The 17,269-nt window shown below is 36.3% G+C and overlaps 1 protein-coding gene across 1 annotated transcript; it reads left to right on the plus strand.

Moving 5' to 3' along the window:
* Nucleotides 1-4,043: 4,043 nt before the first annotated feature.
* Nucleotides 4,044-5,463, plus strand: MONOS_14778 (uncharacterized protein; the record flags this gene model as incomplete). The annotated part of the gene is made up of 4 exons (XM_067867607.1): nucleotides 4,044-4,302; nucleotides 4,591-5,098; nucleotides 5,192-5,268; nucleotides 5,375-5,463. The coding sequence occupies 4 exons, from the start codon at nucleotides 4,044-4,046 to the stop codon at nucleotides 5,461-5,463; spliced, it is 933 nt and encodes a 310-aa protein (XP_067730131.1).
* Between the last annotated feature and the right edge of the window lie 11,806 nt (nucleotides 5,464-17,269).

Raw genomic sequence — 17,269 nt, forward strand, 5'->3', positions numbered from 1 at the left:
CAACAAGCACCTCCTCCTCCACTATCTCCTTCGAGTATGGCACTTGTGCAGTTGTTGAATATGCTGTTGTTGGTTGAAATCTCTGATACACTCTTTGCAAAGATTCCTCCTCCTAATGATTTTGTTGCTTTGCAATTCGAAAATGAAGAATTGAGAACTGTGAGAATTGCATCTGGATTGTCGTGCACATAAAGTGCCCCTCCACAATCAGCTGTTTCATTGATCCATTCACTCAACTTGAAAAATTGTGTTTCAGTTGAATTGAATCTATTTCTTTTGGTCAACGAATTTTCGATTCTCATATTATTTATGAATGATGAATTTGTTGATGAAAATGAAGAAGAATGTACAGTTCCACAAATGACTCCTCCTTGAAGTCCATTTGTTGAATCGCATATTTGACAATTGTCAAGAACACTTTTCAAGGTTCCGAGTTTAATTCTTTCATTATTTGTCTTATGATATTGAGTGATGTTGAAAAAGGAACATTTTAAAATTTCTTCATAATTGCAACATCCAGAATGAAGAATGCTTCCACAATTCAAAATTACATTGTTGCTGAATGTTGATTCAGATAATCTCAGTGAGGCTGTGAGCGACGTTGAAGAAAGGCTGCTCATTTGTTGATATTTAAGAGACCGATATGAAACATTGAAGAGATTGAATAAGCCAAGACAATGAACAGGTGAAACACTCATCTTTTCTGATACAACAATTGTGATATGTTCAAACTCACACTTTGAGAAAGTATCTATTGACATTGAAGGTTTGGATCCTAACGATTTTATTCTTAATGACAATGCAATCATTGATGCATTTGTCTCTATCATCGATGATTTGATTTCAGTCTGATCTCTACTGTTTTTGATTGACATCAAGTCAAGATTAGTAATCTTGCTAGCAAAATCGAAATCTTCCTGTTCTTTACCAAAGAATAATTCCTCTGTTCTTATTAATTGTGAATCTGTTTTTCTTGTTTGAATGTCATCATTCAACAAAGAGAAACTCTTCTGAGCTTTATTCATTTCAATACCATTAACAAAGGATTGAAAAGAATGAATCATTAAAAAGAATGCAATAACAGTCCATTTTTTAGAAACAATCATTGTTATTTTTTGGCTTATGGTTCTTGTCCAGTTGTCAATGATCTCTTATCCCATAAATAATAAAATTTTTATTATTTTTTTAGGTATCAAAAACAATCTTCAATGGAATTGTTTGACTCAAAAAGACAATTCAACTTGAAAACCTGTTTCTCATCAAAAATGCATTTCTTTTAATAGATTCAAAAACAATAAATTTGAGAAAATTGTTTATATGTTCTTGTTTCCACAATTTTTGTGAATATATAAATATATATATAAATATATTAAATGGAAAACCGAATCCTTTGAAGAACAACGCAATTTTCTTAAAAAAATCAAAGATTCGAAAAACAAGTTGTGAAGTTTTTATAAAACAATCTTTAAATCCTTAATAAAAATTTTCGTTCAACAAATCAAGAAAATTTATTATCTGTTTTTGTGTATTTTCAGAAAGAAGATAATCACCTTGTTTTTTTTTATTTTTGTTTTTATTTTCATTTTTTATTTTCATTTATTTTTTATTTTTTATTTAATTTTTTTTTTTTTGAATTATCAGTTTTGTTATATCGATTGTGATAAACGATTTATTTTATGAGCAAAAACAAACATATGATATTCATGAACGAAAAAAAAGGTTACGCTTTCATTAATATCAAATTTTTTGTGAATCTTGTTTGAGATATTTTTGAATAAAAAAAAGCTAATAATCTATACTCACCTTGCTGATTCGATTGATTAAATTTCCTTTTTGCTGGGGGATTTTATTTTTCAATAAAGTTTCACATCAAATATTTCAAATCTTCTTTTCTTTTCAAAAAAAGACAAATACTATTCAGCAATTAATTAAAACAAGCAATGATGTTCAAACATAAGGATATTTGTGAAAAATGAATCAAAAAGTAATTATTTTGTTCATTGAATAAGATATATTTTTTTCAACTTTTCAAATAAATTGAATCATAACATTAATAATGTTTTTTTCATTTTTGACTCTTTTGATATAATTCTTTATTATTAACTTTCAATTTGTTTCGAACAAAGTTCGTTATTAAATTGTTTATAAAAACAGAAATTCAGGAATATCATTCGAATAACATATAATAGGAACCAAAATATTTTCAACAAAATTAGAATTGTCATTCAAAATGTATTTATTCTATGTCAAAGTTGAAACACTGAAAAGAATTCATTTTCACATTTCAGTAAACATGAATGGTTTTTATTCTCAATTTTGTAACAATAAATTACTGGTTTTGTTTATCAAATGTTCATTTTTTCGATGAAAGCAACAATTCATCTTTCTCAAGAAAAACAGAAAATACTTATTATTTCTTGAAAAGTTCCTTTGTGTTTTTGTCATGAGAAAATAAAAATTGAGTATTGAAATCAAATTTTCATTCCAACATATCAAAATAATATGGGTTATTCATTTTGAAAAGTCTCGAATGTTTGATATCCGAGTATAATAAATATGTTCATTTTTTTCATCATTTTTTAAGTTGTTGATCCATCAAATTTCTCCACAATGCATTGATACTCATATCAAATAAACATGTGGTTTCTAATTAGCAAAATGATAGAGATTGATTATTCAATTGCAGAAAATAATAAGGCAAGTGGAGTAGATCCTGGTACCAAGATGATCCTACCCACTATTTATATCATTATCAAAGTTAAAAATCTCTTCTAGGGTTAACCCTAACCCTAAATTTGCTCCGTAAAACCCTAAACCACCACAATATCCAATATGAACTAGTTAAATTAGTCTTAACCCTAAAACCTAATAAACACAATAAGAATGAATTACAAAATTTTATTAATTAAGGGAGTTGATCATGAGGTACCAGGATCTTCTCCATTTGCCAATAATAAAGAAAAATACATTTTTGTTAAACCAGAAAAAAAACATCTGCGACTTTTCAAAAAGATTAACACATTGGAGATGTTCTTTTATTTTTCAATGGACTTTATTTCATTTAAATAATTAAAGCAATAGGATATTTAAATTTTAATCTTGAGATTAGTGTGAATATGAGTGAGAAAACATATTATTTGCTTTGTTCAAAAAAATCTTGAAAATTTTTATATTAACATGATTCGTGAATTCTGTTTCTTTCTTTCTTTCTTTATTTTAATGATAAATGAAATGGAATAGCAACGTATTTCAGTGTTGTTCACATGACGTTTAGAATATGATATCCTTGAATTTAAAAAGAGTTCAAAAAGATTTGCAAACAATAATTTTCAAAAGTGACTAAGAAATGCGTAATACTCAAGATAAATTTTGAAATAACTCGAAACATAATTAAATGTTAAAGATTGTTTTGCAAGATTTATGTCTTTATTTTTTAAAATAAAGAAAGAAAAATAGTCCAAAATGGACAAAACAAATGATCAAAAACAAATTGAAAATTCTTTTTATTTATGTCAAAAACAAAAATTTGTTACATAATTATCTTTTTGAACGTTAAATACGTGTGCAGCCTTTGTTCAATACATATTATAAATTCATAGTTTATAATAATCACATCCTCCATATAAAAAATGTTCTGATGAAAAACTATTTCAGGACAAAAAACCACCAATTGCTTTATTGTTTATTTCAATTTCATTTTTAAACATATTTCAAATGAAAATATTTCTTTTTATTGCCATTCTCCTTTTCAATGAGAGGAAAATCCTCCATAAGGAACATATTGTTGGAAATGTCCTCAAGAGGTTGATATTCCTCATCCAGATTGAATAAAATAAAATCAAATTAATTTTTGAGTGATGAAAAAGAAAACACAATCTTTAATATCAGAATAGAATTATTCTCAGAAGGCAGAGCATTATGAACAACCATCGATAAAGCAAATGAAAGAAAGACAGGAATAATTAATATTTATCACAATTCGAAATTATTATTGAATTTAATAAAAATATGGTTAATAATGACCCATAATAATTCATATGATAATGATTCTTTTGATTTTGGCCGAGTGCTTGCGTTTGACATTTTGTGGCACAGATATAAATGGAACACAGAGGAATGGACATCTCGTTGATTATGTTCCTACTCAGTCTGAAAGTCATATTTTGGAGAAAGGGAGTGTTGTTCAGCTATTCTGCGAAATCCATAACTCATCAGTCGAATTGAAGAAAACAATGTTGGAAAAGGCAGATGATAACATGGCATTTGATGTTGGAGCAAAATCATTCCTGCACCTTGATGACTGTATGTTGATGAGAAAAAGAGGTTTCAATGAACATTTTTTCTTCATTGAAGGAACATGTGAATTGACAAACACCACTTTGAACATCGAGAAAAGAGACAATAATTGTGAGTTGATGACAAGTCTTGTAAAGATGGAAGGAGAAGATGCATCGTTGCTTGTGAGAAACAGTGAGTGGAAGAACATTGCGTTTTGTGGGAGTGGAAGCATTTTGAGAAATGGAGAAGGGTCATTTGAGGGAATCAAAAACTGTGCTTTTTCAAACATCTCAATGAAATTCATGGAAACAGATGAAATTTTGACTGAGAAAGTGCCAATGATGAAAACGAGTTCAATGGAAGATTGCCGAGTTGAAAGTTCGATGAATGTGCTGGAAGGAGGGATTGTGAGTGGAACAGAAGGATCCATTGCATTTTCTTGTAACAATTGCACATTCCTTCACAACGAAAGGGCGGATTGGAGAGTGGGAAATACAGAAAGAAATTCAACAACTCAAACACAGATATACAAGAATGCTGAATGGAATGAATGCTCAGCTCCGTGTGGTGGAGCACTGTATGTGCATGACAATTCGAGTGCAATATTAACGGTTGAGAATTCATCTTTTGTGAAATGCAATGCAACTGAAACAAGAGGAGGAGGAATATTTGCTTTGAAAATTGCCGAATGCACAATGAAGCATTCAAAATTTATCGAGTGTTATTGCCTTGCATCATCCAACTGTGGAGGAGCTGAAGCAGAAATAGACGGTATTTCTATTCAAGTGTTTGTTGAAAATTGCATTTTCAGAGATGGATGGTCTGAAAATGATGCAGGTGGTCTTGGAATATGGAGATCAAAAACATTAAATACGAAAGATTGCGTTTTGGATTGTTTTTTTCTGAATTGCAGTGTTCATAATTCGACAGACTCTGATGGAGGAGGATTGATGAACTGGGATGCAGCTGACGAAGTCATTACAAAAAATTGTTTGTTTCAACAATGCTATTCACCAAACCATGGAGGAGCCATAAGCATTTGGACAAAAGGAAAAAATGGAATTCTTTTGTGGTTTTGCTTTTTCCATGATAATAGTTCTCCTCAAGGAACTGATATTTATGTTGCAGATAAATCTACTGATTCACAACTTGCTTGGTGTTTTTCAACTGAAACTGAAGGAATGAGATATTATGTAGGTGGAATAGATAAAAGTGATTGGCTTCCAAACACAGAAGGGAGAATAAGATTTGTTTCTTCAACCCAAATTCAGCCAAAAGCAAAAGACACTTTCAGCTGTGGATTGAATGAAAGTTGTGCATGCCTCACCATCAGCCATTGCCTTTCCCAAATGATTTCTGGATTTGTGGAGGAAATCAAGGTGTTGAGTGGAACAGTTGTGGAAGGCAAAGGAGTTGATATTGGAGATAAAGCAATCTCTGTGAAGGGAGAATCATCACCTGGCTCAGCTATTGAAACACAATTTGAGGGAAATGGAATGAGTCTGTTTTGCGTTGGAGCAGGGGAGTTGGCTGTGAGTGATCTGTCTGTGGTTCACAATTCATCATTTGAAAATAATCGAAGAAGCAAACTGTTTGAGATTCAAGGGGCTGGAGGGATCAATTTGGAGAGATTGAACATATCGATGGATGCAGATCATTCAGAAGAGAGGAGCATTCAGAACTCACTTGTGAATATGGAAGGGGGAAGTTTGAAAATGAAAGATGTGAGATGGGGACAAACATTCAGCACCACAAGTGTGATCTCATTTTCTCAAGGATCTTCAGTTTCATTGTCTCTGGATAACTGCACATTCAGCAACATTGCGAGGACAACAGCAGGATCATCGCTGATGAGTGTGGGTGAAGGGTCATATTCAATAACTCTTTATGGATGCACACTTGATGGCTGTGGGAGTGAAGACTCTGAGTTTGGAGGAGGGATGATGGTTGAAGTGGGGAATGTTGGTTTATTGACGATGAATGGAGGTGTTGTGAGAAACTGTTATGCCTCAACCATCCAAGGGAGAGGAGGAGGGATTGGGCTGAAAGTGAGAAATATAAATGCAGAGTTTCAGATTTCATCAGCATTTGAAGGGAACAGAGCCAAATGGGGAAGTGACATTTTTGTTGACTCAGTCGATCTGGAAACAACAGCAAAAGGTGGGAAAATCACTTCATTGACTGCTTCGTTTGACACAAAGAGCACGATACAAGGGTATGATAATGGAAATGATTCGATTCCAATTCCACTTTGTGTTTATTTGATTCCTTTGCCAAATGAGATCATTGTGAGCAATGTTGATGCATTTGATCATTCTCGTTGTGGGTTTGCCGAGTTTCCCTGTCTGACTCTGAAGCATTCTCTGACAAGGCAAATTAGTGAAAAGAAGATTGTTGTCGATGGGATGATTGAACTGAAAAATGAGCTGATATTCAACTCCTTCCAACACACAATCAGGGGAAAAGATGAAAACAGTGGATGGGAGATGAGCAACGATCCGAATGGAAGTGACGGAAGCATGATAATTGTTGGTGCAAATACGAATGTGAGTTCACTTGTTTTCTCTGTTCCATCTGCTCTTCCAAACCACGAAGCATTCTTCTGTTCCACCTCACAGTTATTTTCCCTTGATGGCTGCTCGCTGTCATTTCAAGATCCCCAATCAGCGTTGTCTTATGTGTTTTTATCAGCAACGGAAGGCGATGTTTCAGTTTCATCGTTGAATGTCTTGTCCTTGACCATTGGGAATCGCCCATTGATTTCTCTTGATGGAATCAATGCTGCTGGTTCATTCGCTTCCATGAATGTTGTGGATATTAGCTCGACAGGAAATAGTGTTTTGTTTGGGGTGGCGAATGGAGCATCTTTGACGAGTGAAGATTCAACACTTTCAGTGAAAGCATCTTCACAAACAGATTTGCCATCAGGATCCATTCGAGTTATTTCCACAAATTCAGCCAAGATGCTGAAGCTCACAAACAACACGATGAGTGGATTCAAAGGAGATGGGGGAGATGGAGGAGCAATGGAATGCACACTTGGGAGAGATTGCTCACTGGAAATTGTCGGAGGGACGATGTCTGGGTGTGAGAGCAATGGAGGAAATGGAGGAGGATTGTGGGTTGAGATGGAAGAAGGATCATCATTCACCGTGGGAAATATGACAGATGCTGACTCAGCAAGGGCAATATTTCCGAATGATGAAAGTGATTTATTTGAACTTGCGAGCTGCAAGGCAACACAAAACACAGGTGGAGAGCACGGACATGGAGGAGGGATTTATCTTCATCTGGATGATGGGGCGAGTTCATTCATTTTGAGAGATGTTTCATTTTCTGGGTGTGATGCGAGAGAGGGGAAAGAAATGTTCATTAATGCACATGAACTCACAAGTGTGATTAGCAGAAGGTCGATGGGATTTGAAGTTGATTTGAATAACTTTACGAAATTGAATGGATTCGAGAGATCAACATTGAATGAGGCATTTGCCATCCCGCTGGTGGTGTATCTGTGGGATAACTTTTCAGGATCTGCCTTTGTTGGAGGAGGATCATTGGGCCATGATTTTTCGATGTGTGGATATGAGTCATTTCCATGCTCCACAATCACGAAGGCAGCATCGGTCCATTTTGAAGGGAAGAAAAAAGACATAACCATTTTTGAATCATTTGCCTTTGAGGATGAATTGAGCTTGAGGACAGATGAATGGAACGTCAAAGCAAAACAGAATGAAATGAAATGTGAGGTTGCCGATCTGACAGAGGGAACGCAAAGTGGATTGATTGAGAACTCAGTTTCTGTGTCAATGACTGGCATTGTATTTTCTTTGATTCAATCGCTTTCATATCATGAAAGTGTGTTTGGGTGCTGTTCAGGGAAGCTCACACTGAACAAATGTGGGATGGAAGGAGGGATTGAGGCTCTTTCAACAGTGTTTGTGAAGGCTGTTGGAGGGGCTGTAGAAGTGAGTGAGTTTGGATCAAGGAATATGAGAATAGGAGATTCATCGTTTTTCGTTGTTGAGGGAAGTATTAATTCAAGGCCTTTAATGAACATGACAAACAGCGATTTTGGAGAAATCACATTTGGCAATGGATGTGTTGTTGAGTGCCACAAGGGAATTATTGAAGAGACATCTGGATGCTCATTCTCATCGATTACTCGTTCGAAGGGAAGTGGAGGGTGCATCAGCATAATGAATGGTCATGATGGAAGCGATTGCAAAGTGGAAATAAATGATTGCACATTTGAAGGGTGTGCTGTTGAAGAAGAAGGAAATGAGATTGGAGGAGGTGCACTCTTTTATGAGGCATCTGCAAATACGAATCTGTTGATGAACAAATGCAAGTTTTATTCTTGCACAGCACCCCATGACTGGGTGGCAGTTGGATATGGAGGAGGAATAATGTTGAGCTTGTTGAGTGAATCGGGTGAAGCAGATTTCGTGATATCCTCTCCAACTTTTTCATCTGACAAACCAAACAATGCGAAGTTTGGAAAGGATTTATTTGCTTCGTCTCCAGCGCTTATCAGCAGCATCAAGAACGAAACCCTGCCATTTGTGAAAGATAGATTGGAGATACTGACCGAAGACTCGATGAGAGGGTACGATGGAGGAAACAGAGAGTGTGCAATCCCACTGATCTATTTCTGGAAAGAGGTTGGGACGAGTGTGCATGTTGCGCGGGAAGGAAATAATGTGGTTGTGTGTGGGCTGTTGGAGTATCCGTGCGGGTCTGTTGATTATGGGCTGAAGAGAGGAAGTGGTTTGGGGATTGGGTCGATTGCCATTCAGGGGACTTGTGATGTGAGGAATGAAATGAGTGTGAGCGGGATGAGGCTGGAAGGAACTAATGGCGAAACAGACAAAATTCAATTTGTGAAAGCAATTGAAGGAGACAAGGATGCTGTTGTTGAATGCAAAGGGGTTGTTCAATTCAAAGAAGTGGGGATTCTGATCCCTAGTGCCTTCGATAACGAGGCAAATATCCTCATCCAGACATGCATTGATTCAATCAAAACGAGTATTGCAGGATGTTCTATTCGCATGAGTGACAATGCTGAAGGTGAATTGACATTTGTATTGATTAGTGCTTCAAAAGGAATTGTTTCAATCGAAAAGACAAACATAGCTGGATTCTCAACGATGCATGAGATAATGAGCATATCAGTTAGAAGTGTGATAACTATGAGCGATGTTTCCTTTGAAGAAATATCATTGAGTGGGAAAAGTGCAATTGTGATGAATGAAAATGAGATTCCAGAAAATGGAAATGATAATGCAGAAGAAGAGTGGAATGTTCTGTTTGAGCAATGCTCGTTTGTGAATGTGAAGAACACAGTGTCAAACAACCCTTCATTTCTTTTCTGTGATATGCAGAATGAAATGAGATTGAAAATGGAGAATTCGACAATTGATGGTTGTGGATCGACAAGCTCGAATGAAGGAGGAGGGATGTTTTTCCTTCTCAACGAGAGGGGGAGACTGGAAATGAATCACACAAATGTGACAGACTGCTTCTGTTCGAACAACGGGAGAGGAGGAGGATTGTTTTTGAAAACACAGAGTGTTGCAAAGAAGTCTTTGTCATTTGTGCTGTCGAACATCACATTCAAGGAGAATGTTGCATTGAAAGGGAGAGATGTGTTTGTGAAGTGCACAGATCTTGACTCGCAGATAAGTGAATCACAGTTCCTGATAAACTTTGGGGAGCCATTTGTGAAGGAGCTGGCGATATGGGGGTGCACATCAGACGATTATGGGGATGAAGAGGATCTGCTGGGGAGGGTGTATGTGTTCAGGAGCGAATTCATATTTGTTTCTTCAATTGTGGGAAACAGCAGCAACAGCAAGAACTGTGGGGAAATGAAGGGTGCATGCTCATCGCTGAATGTGGGGTGAGCCACATCATTCCATCGGATTATTCGCAGCTGCTGATATGGAATGAGACAACACTAACTGGTTCATGCTTAGCTCAAAAGGTGACAATCAAGTCGATGGAGGCAAGCAGGAATGCTGAGATAAAAGTGAATGAGATGAGCTTGGCTGGTGATGGAGTTGTGACGACATCAGAGTCTGTTCGAATTGAGAAAGTTTCATTTGTTTTTGGTGTAATGCAGAATGTTGTCTGCTCGTGCTTAATACACCAAGCGAATGGATCTCTAATCCTCGAATCTGTTTCATTCTTATCAGAAAGCGGATCATTGGTGAATTCACAAACCCTTTTTGACTTTTCTCTGATTGTTGTTGAAAATGGGATATTTGAGGCAGATCGATGTAGCATTGGGTGCTTGAAATTCTCAAAGTCCATGTTCCAGATATTGTGCTCAGAAAGAGCAACATTTGAAGATCTGACTGCTTGCAATGTCCAATGCACAAGCTCAGTGATTGAATGTGGAAAGAGTGAGAAAGTGATAATTTCAAAGTTGGCAGTCACAAATATCTCTTTGCAAAATGAAAGTCTAATTTCATTTGAAAATGGCCATTCTTCACTCGTTTTATCTTTGGCGTTATCATCATTCTCAAACATCAGCCGGCTGTCTTCTGGGCCTAGCATTATTTGCACAGCTCAGCACATGACTAACTTTGAGATGTGCAACTGTTCTTTTCATAAGTGCACATCAGAGTCATCAAAGGGGAGTCAAGTGGCAATTGCTTTGACTGAGAATGTCTTGGTGGATTCGTGCACATTTGAGGGAAACCTGGCTGATAATACCGAAGAAATAAATGGTGTGAGTAATAAGATCTGTCAGTGGAATGGTTCAGTTGTTGATTTCTCGAAGAGTTCTGCGATGATGAAAGACACAACAATTTCGAATTCTCCAGAAGGTGGAATAACAATGAGTGGAGGAAATGTGATAATTGAGAAAGGAGAATTCATTAACAGCAATCCATCAATTGAAAGGTATCCATCATTGAGAAGAAATATCATTTGCTCAAATTCAGGAACATTGAATGTGATGAGTTTGAAAGGTGGAGATGGATTGATGCCCAATTCTTCTCTTTGGATTTTGAATGATGGGTGTAGTTTTGAAGGGATTGTTTCTGAAAGAGCATCACCATTCTTCATCCCAGTATTGGAGAGTATTGAAGCAAATGAGAAAGGAGCAGAAATGGAGATTGTGTTCAAAGGGAAGCTGCTGCTGCCTTGCAACTTGTCATTCATGGTTGTGAAGCAGATAGGTGATGAAAAGCAGATCGAAAAGTTTGAGTTTGATGAGAGCGGATATGTGTCGGAGACAGAAGTTGAAGGAAGATTGGCAAGAGAGGCAATAAGTGAGGCAGGAGACGAGGCAGAGGTGAGAGTGAGCATTCTGTTTGGGGATGCCAAAAACCCATCATCGACTGATCCTTTCATTCTGAAGAACAGAAGTGAGCCCAAAGCTAATGGGGATGAAAGGATTGTTGAAGGAGGAAAGAAAGAAATGTCAATGTGGCAAATTATTGTGATTGTGTGTGTTGTATTTGTTGTGCTTCTGCTTGTAGTCATTGTTGTTCTGGCTGTTCGGTGGAGGAAGGTGAAGGAAAGAAATGAGGAATTGCAAGAGATTGTGAATGACAACATCAGAAAAGATCCGAAGGCATTTGAGATGGTCACGATGGAGATGTCACCTGAGGAGCGGTGGAAGAGAGCAGAGATGGAGGATGAAAAGAAGAATGAAGAAAGGATGAAGAAGAGAATATATGAAAAAAGCCTGGGACATTCAGAGTCATCAGAGCATCTTCTCTCTGAGAGTGGCTCCACTGAATACATATTAGGAAAAGATTCAGATAAGATCCCTCAATGGATGCTGGAGAAAGATGAGGAAGAGGAAATAAGAAAACAGACTGCATCACCATCAATTTCTTCGACATGTTCAACTGATTCAGATTCCACATTTGTTCGAGGGGAGGATTTGTGCCCAACCACGTCATCAATGTCAAATCTTGTGGATGCGATGGCCTGTTCATCTCCTCATGAGAAGCTGATTGTGGACTTGAGGGATTCACTGTTCATGTTGTTGCATGGGCTGAATAAGACAAAAGAAATGGCAATTGGCACATTGAAAGAAAGAGAGCAAACAGCTGCTCAGATCCTGTTCTGGGTGGCTAATCTTGCTCTTCACTCGTTTGATGAAATGGAAAACCCTCTTCAATCATTGAATAATCTGAGTCCGCACATTATTCTTTTCTCCGAGCATATGGTGATCTGCATTGTAATGCACTCAGATTTATTGTCTGATAATTCTGACTCATCCTCCATCTCTTCATCAACTGTTGTGACGTCTGCCAGTAATGACGAAAGTGACTCTCTGCCCTCATCTGCCTTTGAGGATGACGAAGACAACAGAAAGGAGTGTTTGAGGTGGAAGGCACCGGAGCTGCTGAATGGGAAAAAGAAACATGCAACGAAGAAGACTGTTGTATTCTCGATAGGGATGATGCTGTGGGAGTGCTTGACACTGCAGATCCCATTTGGAGATTATGAGGCTGAGACGGCTGGAGAGAAGATAAAGAATGGGGAGAGGCCGAACATGGGGGTGATTGAGACAAGCAGTTTTGGTGAGACGACGAAAGCGTGTGTGATGCTGCAGGCGAAGAGCAGGCCCACGCTTGTGGAGCTGAAGCGAGAGTTCTTCGGGCACTTTCCTGCAGAGATGGTGGTTGTGACAGCATCTGATGCGATTGACGATGAAAATGTGAGCGATATTGGCAGAGGAAGCGATGTTGGGAGCAGCAGTTTCTGCGACTCATCATATCTGTAGTTGTTTGTGGTTGAAGAGCACAAAACTGGAAAAGGAAGAAAGATGAAAACGACAAACAAACAGAATGAGAGCGGATTGAACTTTCTGAACGATATGAAACACCAAATGAGGAGAGGGGAAAGAAAGTTGGCATTGGGGTGACGAAGCAGAAACAGAAGTGATGGCTTTGTGAATGCTCAAGTTGGTCAGTCGCAGTGAAGAAATTTTGTTGCGGTTTCCGAATCGCAAGCAAAAAGAGAATGACTGATTTCTTGAACAAAAACAAGTGTTTGTTTTTATTTTTCTTATTTTTGTTGTTGTTCTTTTTTGTTGGATTGGAACTTCAACAGCAAAGGAATGAATGAAAATGAAAAACAATTTGAATCATCGTGTGTTTTCTTATTTGAAAAAAAATGAAATACCCCTCAAAAAATTATTTCTGAAACAGCTATTTTGTTACAAGTGTGTTTTCTGGAGTATTGTTGTTGGCTGATAAATATTGACATGCATGAAGGCACAGAGCTGTTTGGAATTGACATCGAAAACAAAGGCATATTCACAGAATAGGAGAATTGGAGATGAAAAAACAGTTTTGAGAAATGGAGAGAGGTGTGTTTGGCACACGAAAACAAAAGTGAAAGGGTGAAAAAATAGTAATTATTGTTTCAAATGAATTTTTTGTTTTTTTGTTGAGGAAAAAGTGAAAAGGCAAATAAACGCATGCAATAAGTGATGGGCATTTGTTAATGTGTCTGTTTGGCTGAAGACTTTTCCATTTGCTGAAAAGCCAGAACAAAAACGCGTCTGATGAAATGGGGTGGAGTGTCTGTGGTTTTTTTTTTGAAGAGCAAAATGGATTTATATTTCAATCGAATAAGTGCAGTTTTTTGAATGAAAAGAGGAAAAACAATTATTATGGTGAATACTCCTCACAAATATGACCTGTTGAATCTGACTCGATAAATCGTGGAATTCTCTTTTGTCTTTTCATTTTTTCACTTATTATTCCAGAACTCTTCGCCAGCACTCATGATCCCACAATCGTCCCACATTTCAACATTCATTTCATCTCACAAAAAGGCTCCTTTTGTGGCTTCATCATTCCCGAATGCAACTGGCAATCGCAACTCTTTGTTCGTGGTGAAAGGCGATTTGATTGTTGAATGCATCAGGGATGCTTGAAAAGCCCTTGGAAGCACATCTTCGGGCTTGTGTTCTTTTTCATGGCAATGAATGTCCTTGTTGGTGTCTTGATGCTCGAGCCAATGGTGTATCTGCTTTCCAAAAGATGGAAGAGATTTCACAATAAAGAGGCTGTGCAATGTGAGTGATGTGCGGCACAAATGGTTGTTCCACCAACAGCCGATTCAGCATGCGTCTGCTGTCAGTCGAGCCGTGCTCTGGAGGGATGCGAGTCGAGCAGCAGGAGACATCACCCTTTGCTTCTCTCGCTATCATTCGTTTGTTTGCTTTATCTCGGTGATCAAACACTTCTCCAGCTCATTTCCGCATCGACACTTCCCCCTTTCAGCCAGATTGATCTTTGGCTCCACACGTTCACCCACGAAACTCAGAGCACATCGAAGCTCATCCGACCCCCAATGGCAAGGCTGAAGCACAACACTTTCCCAAGGATGAGCCTTCAGCGCACCAGCACCAATTGACAAGAATTCCATGTGGTTTGTTCAGAGGGATTTGTGAGACACCAGCTTCCGTGAATGATTGAGAAAAACATGAGAGAAAAATGATCGGGGTGTGATCGTGAAGGTTCATCAACATCAAAGACAAGGCAGCGAATGAGAAATTGCTAATTATGATTTTTTTTCCCCCTTTTTGAATGGGCTGAAATCAAATGATGTGAATGGTGTTTCTTTCAAGCTCCCTGTTGATGTGGAGACCAGAACGAGACTTTCAATTTTCACTTTCGCAATCTTCATCCTCAAATATGAAGTTTTTGACTGTTATGGATTTGTGATCATTGACCCAAAATAACTTGAATAAAGTTCAGTATTGAGTGTCGAATATGCTTTTTGTTAATTGATTTGGTGTTTTTTTCGATTATTGATGTGAAGAAAATAAAAATTGTTTTCAAAATTGTTTTTAATGAAAGGATTGAAACTATTCATTATTGGTGTACATAATACTCAACATTTTTTTTTTAAATTCTGACATTTTCTTTGTGCTTTTCAATTATAATAAAAATCTGAATATTCAATAATTGATTCAATACATCTTTGAATGAGAATGCAAAAAGTTTTTCATCATTTTTCAAAGTCATTAAAGATTAATAATTTGTTTTCTCAACTGTGAAACAATAAAGAAAGCAAGTTTTTCGATATTTTCAATCTATTGCTCAATATAGTGAGTTATTTATCATTCCACCTTTTTTTATCAGAGTCAAAATTTTCTGACTCTCGAGAGTACTTTCAGATAGAAGTTATTGGCAAATTTAAAGAATATCGAAACTTTCAAATTGAGATTATTTTTGTTTCTATTGACTTCTTTCGTGTCAATAAAGTGTTGAAATGTTAAATAAGTTGTCAGAAAATCTTTTAAAAACTTACAAAAGATTTTTATTCAAACTGATCAAATGAAAAATTCATCTTATTCATTTGAATAATTTGAAGCAGCCTCTCCGTCATCAACGCTATTTGAATCTTCTTCGTTTTCATCATCACGAGGCTCATGAAGAATATCATCAGCATCGGGAATTTTTTCATTTTCAGAAAAAATCAATTTCCTCATCCGCAATAATGGGTTTTTCTTCTGGAATAAAATGCATCATTTTTTGCAAAATATCTTCAAAACTTGGTTTAAGATTCCTTTAAACAAGTTACATGGATAAGAAAACTGCAAAAAATGTTTTCTCACTTCGTGTAAAGGAAAAACCCTTTTTAATGACTCCACAACCCTTCAACGGTATTGCAACATGCACTGGTTTCTGGATCTTTGAAATTTCTTTTATGACAGACAGTGATATGTTCATAACCAATATCTTTCAGACAATTACAGCTTTTTCATTCAACATTTATTATTGTTGTGCCAACAAATATCCTTTCTTGAAAAATTGGGATGAATGAATCTTTTTTCCTGTTTGGCACGATGATAACAAAATATATTCCTGCTCCTCTTCCTTCCATCATCTTCCATATTTCCTTTTCATCCAAACAGCCTCATCTAATTCGACGTATTTTCCCGGTTCTCCTAATTTCGGTATCGTTTCGTTCCATATTTGTGTTCATTCAACTATTTCAACGCTTGTTCAATAACAAATAGTTGGATATGAAACACCCGTCAGCAAATGAATTTGTTTTAATCCAATTCCAATCCAATAGTACAACAGATTTTGCAAAACAATATTAATCGGAAGTTTCATTTCTGAAAAAACGGAATTTTGAAATGTTGAGATTTTTTCCCGGAAAGTTTGAAACCAAATATATTTGTATCCTTCTGTTTCCTCCCTGGTTCTCCTTTTGCTTCTGTATTTAGGGCAATCCTTCGCAGAAAATTCATGAAAACGTTTGAAAAACCAATACCACGTTTCTTCTTTATCATGGAAAATCGTATTTTAATTGATAAACTGTTTGACTATTTTTTTCCTCTTCAGATCTTGCCATTAAACTCTTTTGATCATAAACCACAGATTAGAATTTTTAAGACTTTTCCATGTTTTATTAAACTTCTGAAAAAAAACTTTCCAACAGCAAAAAATTTTCATAAAGTGTCAAAATAGAACGTAAATGACTGTCATTATTTTTTTGTGCAAAATTGAGAGTTCTGATAAACTTTCATTTTGCATTTTTATGTTTTTTTGTGTTGAACAATAATTGAAATATTGATAGAAAATTAATGAATAACAAAAAAAAAAAAAAAAAAAAAAAAAAAAAGAAAAAGAAAAAAACATTGTTACATATGAATTTTGGTTTTCAAATGAAATAACGAAAAAAATGAAAAAGTTGCAAACTTTAAATTTGGAGAACATTAATGAAAAATTGTATTTTATCTTCGGCATGATTAAAGAAAGGTGGGCAAAAAACTTTTATTGAAAAAATGGTGAAAAAAGAGTACCCCTCCGTGTTCGAACCTTCAACTCACTAACTTGCAAGTTTGTAAATAAATCGCTGGCGATGATCGGCAAAAGTGTTATTTTTTTTTATTCTTTTCTTGCACAAATATTTATTGCAAAACCCTTACCCAAAAAATGATCAAAAAATGAACCATTTTTTTCATACACAAACCCTTTAAAGAAGAGCGGGAATTAAACCC

This window comes from Monocercomonoides exilis, assembly GCF_001643675.1.
Source record: "Monocercomonoides exilis strain PA203 chromosome Unknown scaffold15-1837935, whole genome shotgun sequence".
Lineage (NCBI taxonomy): Eukaryota > Preaxostyla > Oxymonadida > Polymastigidae > Monocercomonoides > Monocercomonoides exilis.